The sequence below is a fragment of the Elaeis guineensis genome, chromosome 5 (assembly GCF_000442705.2).
Source record: "Elaeis guineensis isolate ETL-2024a chromosome 5, EG11, whole genome shotgun sequence".
NCBI lineage: Eukaryota > Viridiplantae > Streptophyta > Magnoliopsida > Arecales > Arecaceae > Elaeis > Elaeis guineensis.
This window is the reverse complement of record NC_025997.2, coordinates 8,707,954-8,732,132: the sequence shown is the minus strand read 5'-3', so window position 1 is coordinate 8,732,132 and position 24,179 is coordinate 8,707,954. Positions and strand designations below refer to the sequence as shown.

At 40.6% G+C, this 24,179-nt stretch overlaps 1 protein-coding gene across 2 annotated transcripts; it reads left to right on the top strand.

The window, feature by feature from the left end:
• The first annotated feature begins 11,836 nt into the window (after positions 1-11,836).
• On the top strand, positions 11,837-20,506 carry LOC105044802 (probable potassium transporter 9). 2 transcript variants are annotated; one of them, XM_019850877.3, is made up of 10 exons: positions 11,837-11,874; positions 12,762-12,859; positions 13,008-13,242; positions 13,314-13,559; positions 13,697-13,750; positions 14,799-15,059; positions 15,538-15,590; positions 15,673-15,796; positions 18,353-18,607; positions 19,097-20,506. In XM_019850877.3, the coding sequence occupies exons 2-10, from the start codon at positions 12,824-12,826 to the stop codon at positions 20,167-20,169; spliced, it is 2,337 nt and encodes a 778-aa protein (XP_019706436.1). In that variant the 5' UTR covers positions 11,837-11,874; positions 12,762-12,823; the 3' UTR covers positions 20,170-20,506. The 2 variants fall into 2 exon arrangements, with proteins under 2 accessions (XP_019706436.1, XP_010921120.1); XM_010922818.4 differs by lacking the exon at positions 11,837-11,874 and adding an exon at positions 12,478-12,619.
• Positions 20,507-24,179: the final 3,673 nt, after the last annotated feature.

Genomic DNA, 24,179 nt, shown 5'->3' with positions numbered 1-24,179 from the left:
AATAAAAAAATAAAAAGAATGGAGGAAAAGAAGATAAGGGAAGAATGGCGGCCGCAATGGGTAATGAGGAGGCGGAGGAGAGGCCTGGCAAGAAAAGGAAGGCGGCAATGGAGGAGGTGGGTCATGGCGAGATAGGAAAGGAGGGGCAGAAAGAGAGCCAATGAAAAAAAGTGATGGCGTGAGAGATGGTGAGGATCAGGAGGTCAGATGTTTGAAGAGGGAGAGGTGATAAGTATCGGATCTGGATAAATCGAAAATAAATTTTAAAAAATAAAAAAAATTCATAAAAAATAATTATTTTATTTTTTAAATTTTTAATTTTTATAATGCTACCAAATATTTTTTTAATTTTTATTTTTTAAAAATTAAAAAAAAAACTTTTTAATGGTTAACCAAACACGCCCGAGGTGTTTAGCTTTTTTTTCTTTTTCGTGAAATAATGCTAGATGGTGCTTTTAAATGTGAGGAAAAAAATTGTTGTACCAGTGTAGTATAAGCGACTTCATGTGATTCACAAGAGGCTGCCAATAGCGTGCCATGCGGATGCCCATAAAAATGGGAATTTTTTTGTGAGTTGAGAGCATCCTATATCTTTTTAATTTTCATTTTTTATCCTAATTTGCTAGAATGGCTGAGATGGAAGGATAATATAATTATATATGGCATCAATTTTTTTATGTCAAGCAAATTAGATTGACCATGCTCTAGATGTGCTGATCTATGAGTAGTTTTTTTTTTTTTTCTTTTTGTCTTTCTGTCTAAAGAGAGTTTGGTGGTGGACGTTGTAAAACATATAGGTATCAAATGATACGAGAGTAAATACCACATACATTGTCTGACCAAACAAAGTCTTTAAGTTCGAAGGCAAGGTTAATCTTGACTCCAAATGTGTGAAAAGTATTTTAGAAACTCAAACTTTTTGAGAGTATGGTAGTTATTCACTAGCATTCAGGTTTGAATCTAAGGCTCGAGCTTACCAGATACAAACTCTTTTGGTGGAACAGGCATGAGGTCGGTGATATCTTCAGATGGATTAAGGGGTGGAGGTAGATATTATGGAGTTGCAGAAGAGAGAGGATCAAGAGGAGTTCAAGAGTCTAACTAGAGGGAGCTTTGCCATAAGCTCTCAAGCACCATTCTTTGCTGAGACAGCAAGAGATGCTATGGAGGCAAAAATTCAGAATGCAGTGAATCAAGGAGGGTGATACAAGCACCAGATTCTTTCATCAGTCCATCAAGATTCGAAGGTCTGCCAACCGTATTAGACAGCTCAAAGAGAGCGACGGTAGACTGGTGGATGACAGTGAGGAGATCAGGGAGTAGATCTTTCAATTCTTCAGAGCACGATGGACGGCATCTTTGGGCGATGGCACAGCCTTCCAGAGATCCCGACCCGTGGTCCGTGTCTCCAATCAGGATAATGAGGCCCTTGCTTGTCCGATGTCTGCTGAGGAGGTTCGAGAAGCCCTTTGGTCTCTGGGGGAGGATAAAGCCCCTAGACTGGATGGTTTTCCCCCTCTTCTTTTGTCCATATTGGCCTATCATCCGAGGGGAGGTGGTGGAGGCTGTGCAGACAGTCTTCGATTCTAGAGGTATCCCAGTTGAATGGAAGAAGATCTTGATTACTCTCATTTCGAAACATCCCAATGCATTTAATCCGAGACACTTCAGATCGATTAGCCTTTGCATAACTCTCTATAAAGTATGTGCTGGGAATTTGGTTGGGCGGCTGAAGCCAATTGTCCCTCGTCTGATTAATCCTGAGCAGAAAGCCTTTGTTAGTGGCTGATGCATCTTTGACAACATCCTGATCGCCTATGAGTTTAGGCATGACCTGCAGCATGCCCCCGGCTATCAAAATCTTATGGCGATCTAGCTCGATATTGAGCGGACATATGATCGGATGAGCTAGTGCTTCCTACAACAGATGCTTTAGAAGCTCGACTTCCAGGATAAGGCATCAGTTGGATCATAGACTGTGTGGAGCATTCAAATTTTCCCATTTTGATCAATGATGCTCCAATGGAGTTCTTTTACTTGAGGTTGGATTACGAAAAGGTTACTTTCTTTCCTCCTACCGATTTATTTTATGTGCTGATGCTCTGTCCCGGGCATTGAGGGTGGCGATTCAAGAGTCGGAGCTAGACCCCTATTGGCCCGCCCTTGAGGTCCAGCCTCTATCGCATCTCCTTTTTGTAGATGATTGTCTCTTAATTAGACAAGCCATGATCCAAAATGCGAGGTATTTTACCTCTATCATAGAGGTCTACTGTCGGACTTTGGATCAACTAGTGAATCCACAGAAATCCATAATCATTTTCAGTCCCAAGATGAGGAACCAGATGAAGCAGGCAATCCGAAAGAGATTGGGGATCCAAGAGCACACCAGAGCCCTGACCTATCCGGGTTTTCCTCTCACTGGGCGGCACCTTCGGAGGGCTGACTGCAGGCTCATGGAGCAGCGGATCCAGGATCGTCTCGAGAGCTGGCATGCCAACGCCCTCTCCATGATGGATAGGATGATGCTCGTGAGATCGATCCTAAGTACCATTCCCGTTTACCTTCTAGCGAACACCATTGTGCTAAGCTCTTGTCTGAGGTGGCTGGAGCATTTTTTCTAACAGTTCCTATGGGGCTCAGGGCGTGATGATCGTGAGATCCATTTGCTGCCCTAAGAGGTGGTCTGCCAGTCGATCAAGGATGGAGACCTTGGGATTTAGTCTTTGTTTGTCAGGAGGGAGGCTCTAATTGTCAGGCATGCTATCAAATTCTTTTTTCAGTCGGATGGTTCGTGGAGCAGGGTGATGAGGGCTCGATATGGTTCGTGAAGTCAGGAGTCTGAGGTTCGGGCTACTCGCGACCACTCTTTCATCTGAAAAGAGATTTGTGCTCGTACCCCAACAGTCTTAGCTCAAGTCAGATGATTGGTTGGAGATGGAAGGTCAGTGGATGTGAGCCAAGATGCCTGAATTTTCAGTTTACCCCTTATCCAATGGCTGACTTTTGTCAGCACCGAGATGGAGGACTAGCTTCGCATTTGTAACCTGATTACTTCTAATAGCAGGGGTTGGAGAGCTCAGGATATCATCCATCTATTCGGTGGTCAGCTTGCAAATCGGATCCTCACCATTCTGATTCCTATCCATCACAACCATGATGTGAGAGTGTGGGGTCGATCTTGTTGCCCAAAAGCACCCTTGAGTGATCTATCCGAGATCTATAGGCTTGTGGCGAGTTTCAAGATTGAGGCTATCTGAATCTGGAAGATGGCTGCCCATCCTAGGGTACAACTCTTTCTCTGGAAGATTGCTTGGGACCATCTTCCGACGTGCACTTTACTCCGAGACAGAGGTATGGAGTTCGAGGTGTTTTGTCCGGTATGCGGGTTAGAGGATGAGTTGATAGAGCATGCTCTCTTGCGATGCTCGAAAGCGAGGATGGTATGGAGTATGGGTGGTCAGTCATAGGAGGCGAGCGATGATCCTTGACTAGATCATCTCTTAGATGTGATCCATCGGAGTACAGTAGAGAGGTCTATCTGTGCCTAGGAGAGTAGGATGGTGTATATCACCTACCAGATCTAGCTCTTTAGGAATAGTCTGGTGTTCGATACTGAGGTGACTCCTACTCACTGTGTATTGAAGAGGGCCTACTGCTTGGCTGCTGAGTTCAGCCATTTTGATACTGCCGGCCCGCACCTTGATGCATCCAACTCCTAGGGCCTCCTTGCTGCTACTACAGCAATTCAAAAAATTATTTTCATTTCTTGGGTGCTCCCTCCTTCAGGATGTATCAAGGTAAACTTTGACAGCAATGTCAGAGGTGGTAGGAGTGGTGCTGGCTTCATCATCCACGGATTTGACATTCGATTGCTGGCAGTAGGGGAATCACCTCTATTGGAGCCTTCCGTCCCAGGTGCTGAGCTCCGTGCCACTTGGACGGCATTATCCATGCCCAACAGGAGTTGCAGGTAGAGAGAATCATGATTGAGGAAGACTCAACTACCGTGATAGGCTAAATTCGGAGTAACACATCACAGTCTGAGGCCCATCTACTTCTCCACGATATTCGACTCTGCCTTCGTGACTTCACTGTGGTTTTTATTCAATACATCTTTCGGAAGGCGAACAATGCCATTGGTTGGATTGCTTTCTTTGTGGCTGAGCATACTGGTGAATAAACTTAACATCAGGGTCAAATCTGCCCCCAAGTTGTAAGGATATTTTATTTTTTGATCTTTTGGGATGTACTCATACTAGATCAGAGCAAATATCCATTTGTATCAAAAAAAAAATCTAAAATCCTTCGTTCAAGAAATAGATTCCAATCAGCCCAGCTACTTGTTGTTGACACCAATTAGAAGATTTGCAAAAGATTTGGCCTACTTTTGTTGAGATCCAAGCCCTCTATCCAAAGCTTCCATCTTTTTTCTTCTCATGATAATTATAAAAGTCACCACGGCTCCGTAGATTTTCTTGAAGCAGTCACGATCTCCCAAAAAGAAAATGGCAGACAATTGTTCAAACAAGCAAGAAATTTCTATTGAGACAAAATTTATGAAACAAAACCGAAGCTTTTTCCTTTTTCTTTTCTTTGGGTTGGAAGAACATAACCTAATTCAACCATTAGTCAAGAATATATCCGTTAACTATATTGGTGCCATAATATCATATCATGGAAGTTTCGGCCGTGATATTGGCACCTCTTTGCACGTCAGCCTCATCTCGCACGTCAACCTCATCTCGCCCTAAAACCTACATACCAATCTAGCACCTAAGCTCTCAGCTTATATCGTATTTAATGTGCATATCACACTAGATGATAGACAATTGAGTTGATGTTTCAGAGAAAATAGTCACAATATTTTAAAAGTTATGAGTAAATCAGGCTCATTTGGCAGACCAAACTTGCCCATATTTTATGCTTCATTTGGAGGACTAGTCTAAAGCATCACAAATGGTAACACTCTAGCTTGGTTTGGACCTTTTAAAAAAAAAAAAGTTGGTTTGGATCATTGTTGCTCATGCATTTTTCAGAACAGGTATAACTTGTTTGAAGTGGCTGAAAAATCTGTAAATGAAAAACAAACTACCATTGATTTTAATATACAATAAAAAAGGTCATATCAATGGTATCATTTGTATCAATCTTACTAGTATCTTTCCCTGCATACCATATAGAATGCTACTTATAATGGTAGGAGGCAAGCAGTGTATATTGACCAGAAAACACTTTGAGGTGCAAGTCAGTAGTTGAAATAGCAGTCCCTTTTATTTTTATTTTTATTTTTTGAGTAAAGCCCCTTTTAATACATGCTACTCAAATTTGGGAAAGCAATGTTGGATTGCTTTGGCATGATGTCGGCAAGAAAATTCGTACATGACGCCCAAGCATTCTTAATTTCATGCAACCTTCTTTTGTATAAATAAGTGATGTTATTTAGGTCCATCATGCACTGGATAGACCAACAAACTTTGAAATTTTAACTAGGTTATCCGCATCTTTAATTGCACCATCTACTAAACGCAGTATGAAAACTCTCTTACACTTTATATCATTTTTGGAAGAAAAAAAGAGGAAGACGTATTTATTGGTCAATTATCCGGGCAATGCGCCATATAGTATTTGTTGCGGCCGATCCCCTCATCGCCTGGTCGTCGGGAACGAGCACTTGCAGAGGAAAGTCCACACTGATTGGAGATGCCTCCGGCGGGGATCCTCCGACGGTCAAGTCAGAGAGGAGACTAGGCAACAGTAGAGAAGAATCAGGGGACCCAGCGATGGAGAGAGCGAGAGGGAGAAAAGCCCCCCCTAAGTTGCGACCTTACCTCGTTTTATAGTAGGAGGTGGTATGGTCCCGCCGTCGGTGATGTAGACAACTGAAGAGTTGTCAAATCGCCGGAGGTTGTCACGTCATTGACGAGCTGACAGGTCCTAAGAATTAATTCGCGTCCTTGGCAGGACAGCCCCCCAGGTTTTCTGGCAGGACAACGCCCCCCGGCGGTTGCACGGTATGTCCTTGATAGGACTGCAGCCCACGCCGCTTGTTCGGCATCCAGAAAGGCCTGTAGAGGTCGGAAGCCGGTTGTCCAAGCCGACAAGGAGTCGGTGATGTGAGATCGGCTTTCAGACGATCGGAGGCAATGTTGGCCTGTTAGGCCGACACATTCCGACCGGGCATAATCGGTAGTTACCGTTAGTGTTGCCCGTCGTCAGACGGGCAAAGTCGATCGGTCCATCCTTGAGGATGGGTCGGCATCGGGACCCATCGGTGAGTCGGCGTCGAGGATGGGTCGGCGTCGTAACCCGTCGGTGAGTCGGCATCGGTGAGTCGGCATCAGGGTCGGTCGGTATATCCCAACAGTTGCCCCCCCACTCCTGAGCCTGATGTCACGTTGGCCCGCGTTTCCACGCAGGAGGTGCGTCGGGCGAAAGGAGTGAATTCTTCACTGTGTCATGCCTTGATTCTGTCGATCTCACCAGCGGACGATCCGGACAAATCGATGCCTGACGACCTGATGTTCGATGATTCGATATCAGACGATCCAGTGTCGGACGATCTAGTGTCGGACGATCTGGTGTCAGACGATCCAGTGTTGGACGATCTGGTGTCAGACGATCCGGTGTCGGATGATCTGGTGTCAGACGATCCAGTGTCAGGCGGCTTCTGGGGAACACAAACCGCCGCCTGGCGCTCCCTTGAGAGTGCGGGCCGCCGTCAGGCGTCCCATCGGGAATGTGAATCGCGGTCAGCGAATTAATTCTGAGGTGCGATTTTTCTGCCACGTGTCGGGAGGTCGTTGGGCCGGAGTCATTCATGCAAATGAAGGCGACGTGGCCCGATCTGGGATGGGTGCGCCGAACCGTCGGGCTGGAGGAGGGCCTGGATGTCACCACGTGTCGATCATCCGAGAGGTTCTTGTCGGCGCGTCCACATCCCGACCGTCGAAAGGCCCTATATATATGGGGCCACTTGCTTCCAAAACCTCACTTTTCACGGTTTTGCTGCGAAGACTCTGCCCGAGCGGTCCCCCCTCCGTCCCAGGTAGCTGCTTCCACCTTCATTCTTCGGAAGGTCCGTCCGAGACTTGTGTTTCCATTCGCCTTGTTCTTGCTTCTTTTGAAATCCTTTCTCCTTCTTCATCTTTGTATTTTCCTTCTTCTTGGTTCTGGCATCATGGCCAGGACTTCTCCTCGGGAAGCTCGGTCGGAGAATCCAACCGATGATCTTCGGTCGACCCCGGAAGTGGAGGTCTATCACTTTCGGGGCCGAATGTCGATCGGCTTCGGGATCAATATTGTATCCCGGAGCAGTTCTGACTCTTCGCCCCTGGGGCCGGGGGACGGGTCAACAACCCACCCGCGGGCCAGGTGGCCCTGTATGTCGAGGACCTCCGGGCTGGTCTTCGGCTTTCGATTCCGAAGTTTGTTCGGAATCTCCTAGATTATTACGGACTTTGTTCGGAAGTTTGTTCGGTTAATAATCAGTTTCGCCCTGTTGTGTCAGCTCTTGCCGACCAACCCTCGGATCTCTCTCTTCCGGACATTCTTTGTCCTCCGACCCCACCCTAAGGTCCGAGGGTGGTGACTCTTCAATCCCTGAAAAGATCTTTCTTTCATCACTGGTCTTCTATCGTCCATTCATGGGTGGAAGAATCGGTTCTTTAACGTTTCCTCTTTTTCTCCTTGGGGTTTTCCTTTCCGCTGGGGCGAGCCTCAGACCGAGACGAATGAGAACAGCCGAGTGGAGGCGGACGACTGGGAGGATTTCTACCGACTCAAAGACATGTCGGTACCGAAGCAGAGGGAGCTTGTTACCGAACAAGCCCTCTATGACGCTGGCCTAAGCCTGATCCCCCGTCTAGGGACTGCCCGATCCATCGGTTGTCTTTTCGCTTCGCGTTTGTCCCCGAACATGTATTGATTCTCTTATTGAAATTGCAGGTACGCCACCGAGGATGAGGTCGATCGACACCGAAATTCGACAATACGCGGCGAGGAAGAGGTCGGCGTCCGGGGTCGGGCCCTCACGACCCCCGAAGAAACCCTCGACAGCAGCGCCGACCGCCACCGCGTCGGCGGTCGATCAGTCGGAGCCGGTCATCGCACTTTCGGCCCCGACAGTGCCACCGGAGGAGCAGCCGGTGGAGGGAATGACCGAAGGAGCGTCGGTGGTTTCGCCGATGGAGGAGGCGCAGGATATCGTTCGGAAACCCGAACGTCCTCCATCGGTGCCCGCTACTGCCTCGGGGGGCTTTTCTCCCTCTCGCTCCCTGTCGGTGATGTGAGATCGGCTTTCAGGCGATCGGAGGCAGTGTTGGCCTGTTAGGCCGACACGCTCCGATCAGGCATGATCGGTAGTTATCGTTAGTGTTGCCCGTCGTCAGACGGGCAAAGTCGGTCGGTCCATCCTTGAGGATGGGTCGGCATCGGGATCCATCGATGAGTCGGCGTCAAAGATGGGTCGGCATCGTAACCCATCGGTGAGTCGGCATCGGTGAGTCGGCATTAGGATCAGTCGGTATATCCCAACAGTATTCAAAAGCAAACCTTCTGGATTTCAAAGTAGAAAGATGGGGATGATGGTTGTATTCTCTACGCAACCGTCAGGTCAACCTTTCATGCGAATTGGCTGTTGCATCGCATAGGAAGTGGGGATGGCAATGGGGCTGATAACCCATGAATCCTATCCACTTTAATTCGTGATGGGATGGATAAATGGATCGATTAAATGAGTCAAAGAGTGAGTTAGATCAAAAATTAATAAAATTATTGATGAGATGGAGTGGATCAAGATTTGCTCTTGCTCCGTCCCACGAAAATGCCTATATATATATATGAAAAATCTAAAATATCATTAATTATATATATACACACATTGTTGGATCTTTTTATTATGATTATTTTATAATAATATAAAGATATAAAAATTTTGATAAAAAAATTATTTATAAGATAAGATCTATCAATAGATCAAAGATATATAATATGTCAGGAGCGAATTGGATTAGGGTAGAGCGAGATGGGTTGGGACGGGTTAAAGCGGGATGGATTGAAAAAAATGACATTAATAATGAAAACTTAGATTTTATAAATTTATTTAAGTTTAAATAAATTTTCATGGAGTGAGTCAAGATCCAAATTTTTAAAAATATAAAGGATTTAGATCAAGTTTATAAACCTGTCAAGAGTTGATGGAGTGAAATAAATCAATGTATCTGACTTATCGAGCAGGACACAAAAAGAGCTGATCAGCTCCAAACATGTCCCGCTGCCATCCTTAACAGGAAGTTACTTTTCAGGAATATGATTTTAGTATATTTGGTTGACTATAAGAAAGTGAGAAAGTGACTTATTTTAAAGTAGCTTATGTTTGGTTGAGTATTTATTTTTTTTAAAAAAATTATATAAAATATATATTATATCCTTAATAGATATAAAATTATATATTTTTGCTTACAAATGTTGTATAAATAGTAATATTATATTTATATTAATATTAATATATTATAATATAAATTAGATTATAGTAATTTATTATATTAATATAATAGTAATACAATGTATTAATATTATTTTAATATTTTAATATAATAAATTTATTAATATATAAATATAATATAATATTAATATTAATATTAATATATTAATATAAATACTATATTAATATTGATATAAATATTATATTGATATAAATATTAAAATATATATTAATATATTATAAATATTATAATATTTATTAATATAAATATTAAAATTTCAGCCATGGATCATAAAAAGTACTTTTGGAGAGAAAAAAGGGACCTCAATTTTCATTTCGTGAGAAGTTCCAAAATGTACCTCTCGGTTGGTTTCTACTTTTAACAAAATATGAAAAATATTTTTTTCATAGGAAAAATTTTTTTCATTTTTTTTTTTAAAAAACTCCAACTAAATAATGAGACTCCTCTCTACTTCGTAGAAACTGCCTTTTCCCCCTCCACTTCTTATGAACCAAATGAATCCTTAGAGATTACAAGGATGGATAAATGTGGTTCCAAGTGCTTTAAGAGTTATGCAAGATACAATCCAACAATTGATATTGTTATGAAAAAGGATCAATCATTCTTTAAGGATCCATTTGGTTAGGGTTAATATAGTATGAAAAAATAAATTCTACATCAGATTATCATGTTTAGCATAAAAAATGAAAAAAAGAGATAGTAAAAAAAATTGATGGGTCTTATATTTATTTTTCGGAGAGAAAAAGTAAAACAAATACTATGAGAGATTGATATTTGATAAGTTTCCAAATGATGATAATTCATATTTGACAAAAATATTCTCAATATATTTAATAAAAAGATATACAAAATAAGAGATTGATGACATATGTAATCATTGAATTTGTAGAGCTAGAAAATAGAGTATATATATATAGTCATTGAATTTATTTTGAGCCTTTCCAACTCATTCAATAAAATTTTTTTATAAAAAAAATAAAATACAGATGGCATTATATAAAAAGTTATGTGGTTATACTCATTATATAAAAATTAATTATAGATAATAATGTCGTCATATATTACAAAATTATTTTATATTGGTGGACATATTTATAAATTGGATCAATTTTCTATATAGGATTATCCTCAACGAAATATAGTAATTTTTTTTAATATTATTTTTTAAAATAAATTTTTTATTATTCAAATATAAAAAAATTATTTTTTCTATAATTATTTTTTAAATAAATAAGTTTTAAAAATTATAAAATTATTCTATAAATTTGATATATCCTAACCTAACTGACTCCAAATGTTTTTCATGTTCTCGAAAGCCAAATCAAATCTGAAATTTTTAAGTGCCGGTGGTTCCATCAATTTTGTGTGATGCTTCGCTTAAATGTAGGGTAGTTTGTGCGTGAGACGCGCGCGTAGGTTGTACCATTGTAAGCTAATTAATTAATCGGATATCCTTTCGACAATTTGGATTCGGTGGAACGAGGAATATCTAAAAGTATCCATTTATTTTAAATGTCTCGTTCTTCCCGCCCGACATCTTCCACGATGTGGATTTAATTTAACTTAATTTTTTTCAGTCGCCTTCCCTTCACCCAAATCCGAAACCCCGATCGGCTCACCCTTTTCTCCTAACAATATCGTAGTTGAAGAAAATCACTTGGTGTTAAACTGTTTTCTCTCTCCCATTCTCCGTCTCTTTCCATGCGTTCAACCTTCAAGCGAGAGCTCTTATGGCTGGTAGCCATCTGTAGATCTGGAAAGAACTCGAACAATGGCGGCAATGCAGCTCCAGAAGGGAACAATCGTCACTATGTGAAGATCTTTCCCTGTACATTTGCTTAAGAGCTGTTAAACGAAGCTAAATTAGGGTTTTTGGATGATTTAAGCGATGAATTGGAGAGTACGGATGATGTTAATGGCTCCATTAATGACTCAGGCGAAGTAGATTTCGTGCGGGAAGCCCGAGACGATAGAGACGAGAGCGAATAGGAGGTTTTATCTGGAAGTTTTCAGTTATGGAGTAATGTATCAGAGAGAGATCAAACCAAGTGGGTCGCGTTCGGGAGCAAGTAGCTTTCTTTGAGAATCGCTGGTGAAAAAGATCGGATTTTTACGGCTTTCCTGCCAGTTCCTTTAATGGGAAGGATAAAGGTGGAGGCTTTTGGATTAAAAGCACAAAGTGATGAGCGGAGAGCACGGAAAAGAGGAGAATAGAATTAGGGTTTGGTTATTTGTAGCGTTGGGTGCGATGGTTGCGGTGGAAAATACGTTGTTGGTAACGATCGCTTTCAGCTCTGGTTCGTCCAAGAACCGCAGTGCCCCACACGTTTTGCCTCCCAACCTACTATTTCCAAACCTCTTTAGCCCCATGGTTTGTGATTCCTGCCCTGCTTTCCCTTATTTGCTGAAAAGAGGTGTTAAAAATCGCATCTTTCTTTCTTTCTTTCTTTTTTTCATTCTAGCGGATGGATTTAACTATGTGGCAAACAATATAGTTTTTAATATAAATCAAATGGAATGGTCATGGGGTGAGCAAAATACGTACGGACTCGTCATGGAAGTGGATATGGGAAAAAAGTTCTTCAATTTTTTTCTTATTTACAACTCCTTTCAAGATTACATTACTGTGTTACAGGTTTGTTGGTTGGGTTTAATAAATAGCCGGACATAGGAGAGATTAACACACATCTCACGTGATGCTGCTTGCTTTGCTTATCTCCATCTTTCAATGCTTTTGAGGGCTCCACCATGCCATCTTTTTGTGGATATCTTCCCCCCCTTTCACTCCTCAGAATCCCACCATTTTCGTTTATTCTGTTCTGGAGGCCTGGAAAATTTTCTTGTGCATGTCGGTGAAGCATGCTTTGGGTTATGTGGATGGATAACTTTGTGCTTCACATGGCTCTATCTTTTGCTTCCACCCATATAAATTTTATTCAGAGGATAGTCTCTTTGACGAAAGTGGTTCACTTTTGGTGAATGCACTGTAGACATGGAGAAAGCAGGCTGTGTATAGAAAACTAGAAATGCCTTCCCTTATTGGATACTTGGGTTCGGAAGAATGGGAGTGGAATGATAAAAAAATTGTGCAGGGAAAGTGCTTGTCTCAGTCTTAGGTATGGAACAGTGACTGCAGACTGTGTGGGTGGTGATGATTGCTTCTTGTGCTTTGATATCTGTTGTCTGAAATCTTCTTGTTTTAGGTGGTTCATTGTCTCTAGTAGCATCTGTTAAGAAACTCATGCTGTTCTAATGCAGATCTGCCTGCGGAAGTGGCTTGGAATAAAGGTTATATCTGAAGATCAAGTTCCAGCTTGACAATGGATCCTGAGTTAGGAAGAAGTTTGAGGCCAAAGGTTTGTTTGAGTAATTTTTTCAGTTGTTAAGTTTATGTATCATCTTCAAGTCTTTTGTTTTGTTTCTCCAAGCTTTGGAGATAGCATGTTTTAGGTGCTTGTATTTTTTTTCTTTTCTCTGAAAACTTGATTGCCTAATTGATTTCAGAAGGATTCTTGGAAGGCCATCTTGCTTTTAGCATATCAGAGCCTAGGTGTGGTGTATGGGGATTTGAGTATATCCCCTTTGTATGTATATAAGAGCACCTTTGCGGAGGATATAAAGCATTCAGAGACAAACGAGGAGATTTTTGGTGTGCTTTCGTTTGTGTTCTGGACTCTTACCCTTGTCCCTCTCTTCAAGTATGTTTTCATAGTTCTTAGAGCTGATGACAATGGTCAGGGTACGTATCAACAGTTTCTGAAATTTGTGTTGTTGGAGTAATAGTTTTCATATTTATTCATAATTTTGCAGGTGGTACTTTCGCCCTATATTCTTTGATATGCAGGCATGCCAATGTAAGCCTTCTGCCTAACAGACAGGTTGCAGATGAAGAACTTTCCACTTACAAACTAGAAAGCCCTCCAGAAACTAATAATAAGTCAAGGGTGAAAATTTGGCTTGAGAGGCATAAGAACTTGCACACCGCCTTGCTAGTAGTGGTTATGCTTGGTACCTGTATGGTGATTGGGGATGGTGTACTCACTCCAGCTATATCAGGTGCTTCCATTATTCCTGTTTTCTTTTATTTCGGGTTTTTTGGGGGGAGGGAGGTTGCTTCTTTCTCTTGTTCTAGTGCTCAGATTTTCAAATTATTTTGTAATCTTATTCTCTGTTTTATTTTCCCCCTTGCTTAGTTTTTTCTGCAGTGTCAGGACTTGAGATAGCCATGTCCAAAGGCCACCATGAATGTAAGATAATCTTCTATCTCAAGAATCCTTTTTTTTTTTTTTTTTTTGGCTCTAACAGCAATCTGTTGTTAGCTCTAAGAAAAGCCAATCTGACTACTCTCTTGTTATAAGCGAAGACCACATAGCTTCGTTGTTACTTTAACCTTTTTTGATTCTTTATGGTACAAATCTCTACCAACAAGAAAATGTCACAGCAAGTAACAGTCTGTAGAAGAAACAGATGACTCGAGTTCCTTGAACAAACATTTATGCTGCTCTTTTTTTTTTCATTTATTTATTTCTAAATTTCTGGTCACGGCTAAGCATTATGAAACCGTGGAGTAAGGGTTGCAATAATCCTTGTCTTCCAACGGCCACATGCTGTATTTATTGGTCATTATTTTCTGCTAGTTGTTTTCATCAGAGATCTTTTTCTTTTTAAGAAAATATAAATTTTCTCCTCTTTCATCTTCCAGGTGTATTAGAATAAATATTACCATTTTATTGTGCTGTTGTACCCCTCCCCACCCCTGTTCCCCCAAGGGTGGAAAAAAAAAAGGAGGGGGGGGGGGGTGTCATGGATCACTGGTATTATTCCTATTTTGATATTTGCAACCACTCCAGGGATGCTTCTTCCTTGCACAAGCATACAAAACCAGTAGAAGGACCACAATGATTGGGATATAACAACTACATTTTGATAAAGATTTTATTGTATGATTAAAGCAACTATATCCTCTACTGTTCTTTTTTTAAGGTTAATTACAATTTGACAAGTTCTATATGCTTGAGTATTACATGAAATTAAAAGGTATATTATGTTGCAATAACAATTTAAAAATAAAAATATATATATATATATGTTCGACCATTTGACATTTGGAGAAGTCCAAACGAAACTGGATCTCATGGTTACCAATTCTGAAGCAAAAATGAGAACTTCCATGTATTAACTTTTAACTTGTGTATGTAATGCAACTCTACTGCCATGGATGACTCATAATTTCATGTCAGGTCTGTCTAGGGTGTTTCTTTTAACCATCTGATGACATTTCTTTTTGGTATGCAGTTGCTGTGGTTCCGATAACTTGCTTCATATTAATATGTTTATTTGCACTCCAACACTATGGTACTCATCGGATTGGATTTCTATTTGCCCCAATTGTCCTGACTTGGCTACTCTGCATCAGTGCACTTGGCATCTATAATATTGTTTACTGGAACCCACATGTTTATAAGGCTCTTTCCCCGTATTACATGTTTAAGTTCCTGAAAAAGACGAAAAAAGGTGGCTGGATGTCCTTGGGTGGAATTTTACTGTGCGTAACAGGTAAATTCAGTAAAATGCATCAAAAACTAGGAATTCCTTTTTCACTCACTAAAGCAGAAACCATAGTTGACCTTATGTTACATATTGATATATATAGCTAATTTAATCTTGCATAGAGATCTCTTACAAAAGGACTATATGACTTTTTACAAAGTATGTCTCTAGGCAATAGTCATTTTGAAAACACGTTGTAACAACCCCGTATCTTATCCAAAAAGGCTTGCTAGAAGGTATTATTTAGGTTACTTGGCCCTAAATACCCAAGATCTACCGAGTGCACAACCAATATAGGACTAATCACAAGCCCTCACAGGTCCTCAGACAGATTGTATATTGATATTTGAAGGAAGTCAGAACTACATCAAAAAATGGAATTTAGAAGGTTGCATCAATGTCTATAGAAGTTTCAGAGCACAATGTTGTAGCGTATATTTGGTATAAAATGTATTTTGATAACTTGCATTTACTACCGTTACAGGATCAGAGGCAATGTTTGCAGATCTCGGACACTTCTCATACACTGCAATTCAGGTGCTTTTGCTTAGCATTTTATTTGTTTGTTTATTTTCCTTTTGATATTTTGACTAAGTCTTCTATTTTATACCACTTGTAGATTGCTTTCACTTTACTAGTTTATCCGGCGCTGATTTTGGCATACATGGGTCAAGCTGCTTATTTGTCAAGACATCATAAAATCTATACAAGTTACCAGATTGGCTTTTACGTTTCAGTTCCAGGTAAATATTTTATTTCTCATTTCAAAGAGCCATTTAGATATAAGTTTTTATTAGAAAGTAGTGATCTATAACTTTAAGAAAAATAGTCACTTGTCTGACTACTACTTCATATTAGCTAAATCTATATTCATGCATTTATCTTACTGAGGAGCTGGGTATTTTCATTTCCTTGTAAGCTGGACATATGTGATTGCTCAGAAGTTCGTTCCTACACATTATTTGCATAGATGGATGCCAAACAAGTATCTTACCATTTCATCTAACTAATGAAAAGATTAATTAATGTGGTTTTTACTTCTTTTGGGACAGAAGAAATTACATCTAAGGGTTGTAGACTCATTGAGGGAGAGTTTGACTGCTGTATGAACTGGTTATTATTGCATTAGAAGTTGTAGATATGAATGGCGGAGAATAAAGGCACATAATAAGATAGTATGTTCCCAACAGAGCAAGGTGAAATATATAGGGAAAGTAGCTAGATCACATAGGGGAATTGTTCAAAATTTATCAACTTGGTTCTATGAGCAGAAGATCAATAACTGGGTTGTTTCTAACTCATGAATTGATGTGAGTGAAAACTGAATTTTTCCTAATGTGGATGCTAAATATGAACTCGATAGACTTCCAAGAGGGCCTGTTGGACGACAATGAATAAAAAATTAAATGCATGTCCTGCTATTATATGAATAAGGATGCAGTCACAAAGGGAGGTTTGTTGAGTTTGTTTATGTAATTTACAGGTCCCATATGCAAACTTCAGTAAAGCTTTATTATGCATCTTTGGCAAGTTGTAAAGAAGATCTTCCTGCATATAAAAAATAATAATTTCCCATGTTGATCCTATTTGGCATCAAACAGAGACAAGTTGTTTGGGTGGTGACGAGGAAGAATTTGAACTAGTCTGAGTGTCTGACCACGTGTTCTCTTTTATAGGAGCTTTTTTAAGTCAGCAATGACTAGGAAGAACTTGAACTAGTCTGGAGCTTTTTTAAGTAAGCAATGCCTAGGAAGAATTTGAACTAGTTTGGCCATATGTTCTCCTTTATAGGTACCACGAAAAGGGTAAAATTCTACCTCAGTGTTGATCAATTGGCCTTGGAACAGATGCCTGACAAATAAATTGGTCTTGGTAAAATTCCACTAGAATTGAGTATATAGCTCCAATAACCATGCCCCAGTTGGAAGTATGGAGGTTTCTTGACTTTTAATTTTTACCACAACAATATTCTGAAGTATTGTGTAAAATAAGATAGATCTCTTTTTTAGCATCAGAGGATGACTTGTTCCTTTATCTAAACTTTCTGCAATTGTAGTTTTTAAAAGACAATTTTCTAGTAGTGGATTCAAATGCATAATTAGAGATTGTTTGAATTTGTTTCTTAAAGATGTGAAAAAAGAAATTTGACGATAGGGTTTTGATTTTACTTGGTGATTGCCCTACCTTCGAGAATGTTTTTCCATCCTCCATGCTGATTTCTGATGCTGCAGCCACTGAAGTCTAAACACATCACAGTGCACTAATAAATCGCATTTGTCCTGGTATATCTTAGCTTTGTGGGGGTGGGGAGGTTGTGGATGGGCACGCTTAAGATCTGTACGATCAATAGATTAAAGGAAGGTGAGTTGTCCTTGTCTGTTTCATGGATGACTGAGCTAACTTTTATATTCCCTATTGATCAATTGCAGTGGTGATGAAACAATTTGCCATTATATTACATAAATTCAATCAACAATTTGTTGTCTATATTACATGCTGATAGCCACATCCTACTGTCCTTGGATGATTATTTTTGCCTGTCACATATAAACCATATAATGGTTTCTTCTGTATGTATTCTCTTGAAGAAAATGTGTTATGAGAATCATCCTGATAATGATATTTTAGATGGGAAAATATGACTGCTTTCAGAAAGGGTTTGTTCATCACCATCTGCTCAAATATCTAAAGCCAGTTCCTCTATGGTAATGAAAGCATGCAATCCTTTCCATACGTGATGCAGCAAGTTACATTTTCCCTCAATCTAAAGTAACTGCAATTGCTTCTATATACTTCAGTTAACTAGCCACAATTTGTATTCAATCCTTCATAGCAGTAGAGGATTCCAAAGTTGTCTTGTTTTGTCTTGTTTGACCCCTTGCCTTGGCTTCTTTTAAGTCTGAACCTGATTAATGGACTGTCTTAGACTTATTCTGGTGGCCTGAGGCATTGGTATTGATTGTTGTAGATGAACTAAAATGCTGCTCAAGTTTAATTGCTTCATTCACAGTTGTAATTTCTGTAGAAGTTGTTATTTGCTTGTCTACCCAGCAAACTTCTTGTTTAAAATAGTCTTATGTTATATGATATGCTCTGTTTATTATGCTAATCCAATTAAAAGGTTTCAGACTCCTTTTCTGATGTGTTTATTTCATAATAGCAAACAACACAGAATAGTTTTGAGTCTTTTGACCTTTCATGTTATTTTTTATGTGACATTTTGTTCTACTTGAATCAGCTAATTCATGATCAATACAAAGAACCAAAATCTGATTCTTAGAATATATTTTGATTTGTAGAAAGTGTAAGGTGGCCTGTGCTTGGAATAGCAATACTAGCTTCTGTGGTGGGAAGCCAGGCAATCATCAGTGGAACATTCTCTATCATAAACCAGAGCCAATCACTTGGCTGCTTTCCAAGAGTCAAAGTAGTGCATACCTCGGACAAAATTCATGGGCAGATCTACATCCCAGAGATAAATTGGATGCTCATGGTCCTCTGCATCACAGTTGCTGTTGGATTTAGAAACACAAAACACATGGGCAATGCATCTGGTATGTTTGACCTAGATAATTGCTGTTTTTCTTTTTGATATTTTCAGCAGTATGCCACTTATGATAACACTTATTTCCAAGATGCATTCTCCACTCAACCAGTATTATAGAGCTTAAATCAAATAAAAGATAGCCTGAGTACCTTGCATTTTCCAATGCTTCAAATTTTGCTTTAACAAGATGTCCATATCGCATATATTCCATGCCGGTTGCCCGGTATATACCTAAAATGGACTGTGCTCGTATGGTGGACGCCTTCAAGCTTTTTCCATATTTCTAATGGAGGACATCAAAAACTATCATTTCCTAATATAACAAACATATGAGATATATCCATATTTTATAAATCCATTTAATTTAAATCCGCTTTGGCCACCTATGGTACTGCACTAGATATTCATATGACCAACTACTCTACAGTATGCTTTCTGTTGTTATGCTAAATCCCTTCTGCACTTCTAATTTTCTTTTTCTTTGTGTGCAATACAGGACTGGCAGTGATCACAGTGATGTTGGTTACTACATGCCTCACTTCTCTAGTCATGATCCTTTGTTGGCATAAGCCCCCACTCCTGGCCCTCGCTTTTCTTTTCTTCTTTGGCTCAATTGAGGTCCTCTATTTTTCTGCCTCCCTCATCAAATTTCTCGAGGGTGCCTGGGTTCCCATCCTCCTTGCTTTCTTCCTCATGACTGTCATGATTGTTTGGCGCTACACCACAATCAAGAAATATGAATTTGACTTGCACAACAAGGTTTCCTTAGAATGGCTCCTTGCACTTGGTAGCAATCTTGGTATTGCCCGTGTTCCTGGCATTGGCCTTGTGTACACGGATCTCATCTCTGGCATACCTGCTAACTTCTCCCGCTTCGTCACCAACCTTCCAGCGTTCCACCGCATCCTAGTTTTTGTCTGTGTTAAATCTGTTCCTGTCCCTTTCGTGCCTCCTGTTGAAAGATACCTTGTGGGTCGTGTTGGACCACCAAACCACCGGTCATACCGATGCATTGTTCGATATGGTTACCGTGATGTCCACCAGGACATCGACTCTTTTGAATCTCAGCTTGTTGCTAGTTTATCTGACTTCATCCAGTTGGAAGCATCATATGGTGGCCTGCAGTCTGCTGAGTCAATGGATGGGGGTGAATACAGACTCACTGTTATTGGGAGCAATGCACTCACAAGTCCTCCCAAATATGAATTCGAGGAAAACATCCAACCAGCAAGCGTGTCACTTGAGTTCCCTGGTGAGGGGAATGCAATGGAATTGGCACCTATTGGTACAAGGAAGAAGGTTCGCTTCTTTCTAGAAGATGACAATAGCTCAGAATTGGATAAGCATGTAAAAGAAGAGCTTGAGGAGCTATGCGAGGCACGTGAAGCCGGGACTGCATTCATACTGGGGCATTCACATGTGCGAGCAAAGCCAGGGTCATCTATCATGAAGAAGGTGGCAATTGATTTTGGATACAACTTCCTGAGAAGGAATTGCCGGGGCCCAGACGTTGCGCTGCGGGTGCCTCCAGCATCACTGCTTGAAGTTGGGATGGTGTATGTATTGTGAGCTGAAAGCCTGTGCAGCCCTCTTCGTATGGTGATCCCCTTCCAAAATGTTTAGGGACTGTACTATTTTATGCAAGGGAACACTGGCAGTTCTAAAATCATGGCAGAGCCTCAACTGCCTGAGGTCAGGATGATCTATGTTTTGTGAGCTGAAACTTGCGCAGCCATCCGAGTGAGATCATCCCTGCCAAAGTGTCACTGTTGTATCTTAGGAGAATGTAACAGCGTGACAATTCTTGTAAAATCTTTGGTCAAATAGCCCTGAGAGTTAACTAGTGCTGAGTACCTGGCTGTTAGATCTCCCCTCAAGAATTAAGTGAAAATTTGGAATTGTTGCATCGCTCATGTTTAATCAAATCAGTGTGGAAATAGCTCTTCTCAAAGATTTTCAGACGCCGTAATCCATTGGACCATTGAACATAGAAGGCATGTCAGAAGCAGTCTGGAATAGATACCTAGCCTTGTTGCAAGCATTAAATTTGTCTCATGTCATTGGTTGAACGATAACACAATCCAAAAAAAAACTGTGGTTTATTCATCTTTTTCTTTTTCATTATAAGGGTTAATAACAGCCCTTATTACAGCCATTGTTTATTCCCAACCATCCTATGCCAGGGCTGAAACTATGTAAATAATGGCTGATATTTCCATAATGACAGCAAAATAATGGTTTCAGAGGGTTATTTTGAGACATTGTCGATCACTGTGAAGTTTTTAATGTTCAATACCTACTATCCATATACAACATCATGCTGACAAGAAAATCTTGTAACACACAAGGATGTTTGATTCCTAGACTACTTTTATTTATGTCAATAATTATTACCAATGCACCAGGATTAGTTTGATATATCATGATGCTACAAGATGGATAGACTGTGCTCATCCACTTGCAGATCGTAAAATAGAACTTCTGGAGTATATTCATGTTGGGCACGTGGGCTGCATATCCTGTTCCACTATTAAATTCTCTCTTCCACCATCCAACCATTATCCATCTTTTTTTTTTTTTATCGTCATCTTTTTTGCTGCCCATTCTTTTTTCCTTTTTTTGATGACAAGGGAGGCAAAAGGTCATTATGAATGGAATTGTTCACAGAGTAATTTTTACGCAACGCGGAAGCAGATGTTGTCTAATATTGATTACAAAATTCTGCTTCCAAATGGTGGTTGGATCGGAGACAAAAACAGAACAGCAGGGTTGAGACCACCGATCGTCATAAAAGCTTCTGAAACGGAAGTCTTAAATTTAGGCTTCAACGGTAGCACAAGGATGTGGAAAACAGCGTAAGAACTTCAGCCTTCTGAGCTTCTGATTTGGAGCTGAATTGAGGAAGGCAATCAATACTCTATGCATCAGATAACCGTTAAAGGGATACTCTTTTTTTTTTATTTTGTTCCAGACTTTTGCCCATTAATGGATAACACGAAGACATGCAACTCCCTTGTACCCCGTTTGTGATATAATTAAAGTTCTATCTGAGTGATATGCTAATCCATCCGAAATAGTGTACGTCCATCACCTTTTTTTTTTCCTGATGCCATACCCTGTGCCCACTAATATATGATAACAGATGCAAAGGTGGATGGTCGGCCAACCATGCCATATTGGTGAAATGGAGTTTTCCAGTGGACCACGATGCATAACAGCCTCTCCCACATCTGGAACGCCGTCAAAGAAAATATAATAAAATAAAAGTGAAGCCCGTTTGTCTCCAGTGCTGGCCCATCCTATTGATTAGACTACTCAGCTAGTATTTGTCTCCAATCTCCAGCGAGTCCTGGAGGTAGGCCTTGACCTCAACCTGGTAGCTTTGGACCACATACCTCTTCTGCTTATCTGTAGCCCCCCAAGTCCTTTTGCTGGGACTCTTGCATGTATGTTCCACCAGATCCCTGGCTCCAGCTTGTACCATCTCTCTCTCTTATTTGACAACCATACGGCCCTACGTTCCAACTCCCGAAACTCTTTTTGACTTGCCCACTTCATTGTTGCAAGTAAGCAGTGCTCGTAGCCTCGGTAATAGCTGGTAGGAGGGGAAGAGGTAGCACTCTGAGAACCAGCAAGAGATATCATCCTAATGCTGGTCAGGAGAGCTACAAGATAGCTACTTGGAAGAAGCGCACAAGTAAAAAGGATGAAGCATTTCTTTGATAGATTTAAGGCTTCTCCAGTGCATATATATGTGCAGCATGTTGGCTTCACAGTGCATTGGATGCACAACAAGCTGAGCTAGCAGACAGCTTATAACAGAAACGAAACATACCTCCTTGACGCTTGCACCATCAAAAAAGATAATGAATCGTAAGGTCTACTATCATGCAACTTCACATATCATCCAATTCATCCAGCCTAGCTGGTACCAAGTGAGAAGTGAATTGCACCCAAATCCATAATGTTTTGTTTGAGAACTAGCAAGTTGTCTCTTGATCTTCAATTATCCATATTGCTGGATGGTAACTGCCGCGGCAAATTTCTAGCTCCGATCAGAGTGGTTGGAGTTGAATGAGAATCATGGGAGCGGTGATATGTATAAAATAAGTCTGGGCTAGAGTTAGCTCTGATGGAGATCCTTCAACGGTCAAATCAAGAAGCTAGAACAGATGAGAAGAAGTGTGAGGGTGAGAGAAGAGCATATCTAAAAGATCTTTTTTTGACCTCTATTTATAGAGAGGCGAGAGTCAGAAGGAGAAATTAAGTAGGGGGAGGCCATTTCAACTACTCTAGCCATACCACCCAATGGTGTCTGGTTTGATTTTTGACGACGGACGTCACCTTATCCGGTACACAATCAACGGCTCTCAGAGGTGATGTGATTTGACGTGACCTCATCCGATGTACAGCTAGTCTTTAAAGTGGCATGGTCGAACGTGAAGTGACGTGACTTGATGGAACTTGTGGAAGTTGATCTTTTGAAATGTAGCAACTAATAACAGTTGAAGAGAATGTAGTCTGCAGCGTGAAGTGAGGATTGGTGAGAGATCCTTCAGTCGAAAACAATGTTGAGATCGGAATCTTTCTTGGATCGGTGTCCGATATCCTAGTCTCGCCTTGATGTCAGTGATTAAGGACCTATGATCGAAACTAAAATCGGCAGTCAAAGCCTAGATTAGCGGCCGAAGTTAAAATCAACGGTCAAAGTTAGAGTTGGTGGCCGAAGTTAGGATTGACGGCCAAAGCGGGATCGATAGAATTTTTCACTAGGAAGCTTCATTCGAAAGGATTAGCTAGAGAGTGAGGATCAGTGATTAAGTTCGAATTAAGATCCTCCATTGCTTCATTATGTACTAATTAAATGATTTTTTTTTTAACATAGCTTTTTTATAATTTTGGGATGATATATATACCGCTAAGACTGTACTCATTTATCTCCAATTGGTACTATGGCGCTGACCTTACATATTTTATCATAGGTCCTCCATTGGTTCATGTCTTCAACATGGGTGACATATCACCCCCCAACCGTAGCAATCGATGAAGAAATAGATACTCGATCTTTTTCCCATTTTATGTGAAGAAAAAGGAGATGATCCGAAGTACACCAAAATCTATCATGTAACCAGATGCTTAAATTTTTGTATCTGTCCTGATTGAAGGGTCTCTCTGTTGCTCCAATGGCATTTGTCTTCCAACCAAGCATTTTGGTGTAACCTCTGGCGTATCTTCAGTACAAGGCTAATCCCTGGCTTCCATTAATAACCAGTCTAATTTTCTACCTGTAACATGCTCACAAAACAATGTTCTTTGTAGGATGGTTAATTAGGCACACCAAACGACAGCTCTAATCAAATAAGCCTATCAACGGGGACAGCTCTACGCATCAATGGGTTCTATCTCCCATGCACTGCACATTGGCCTTGGATCCACCAGCATCTCCATCTGCATCGCCATCAGGTACTGCATCCCCACCTATCCCTCTGAGCGATCTATACCTAAGCACAACATCATGACAGAGAATCCTTTGCATTTGCTACTTTGCACTATCTAACAAGGCAGAGTAGGTTTGCTAG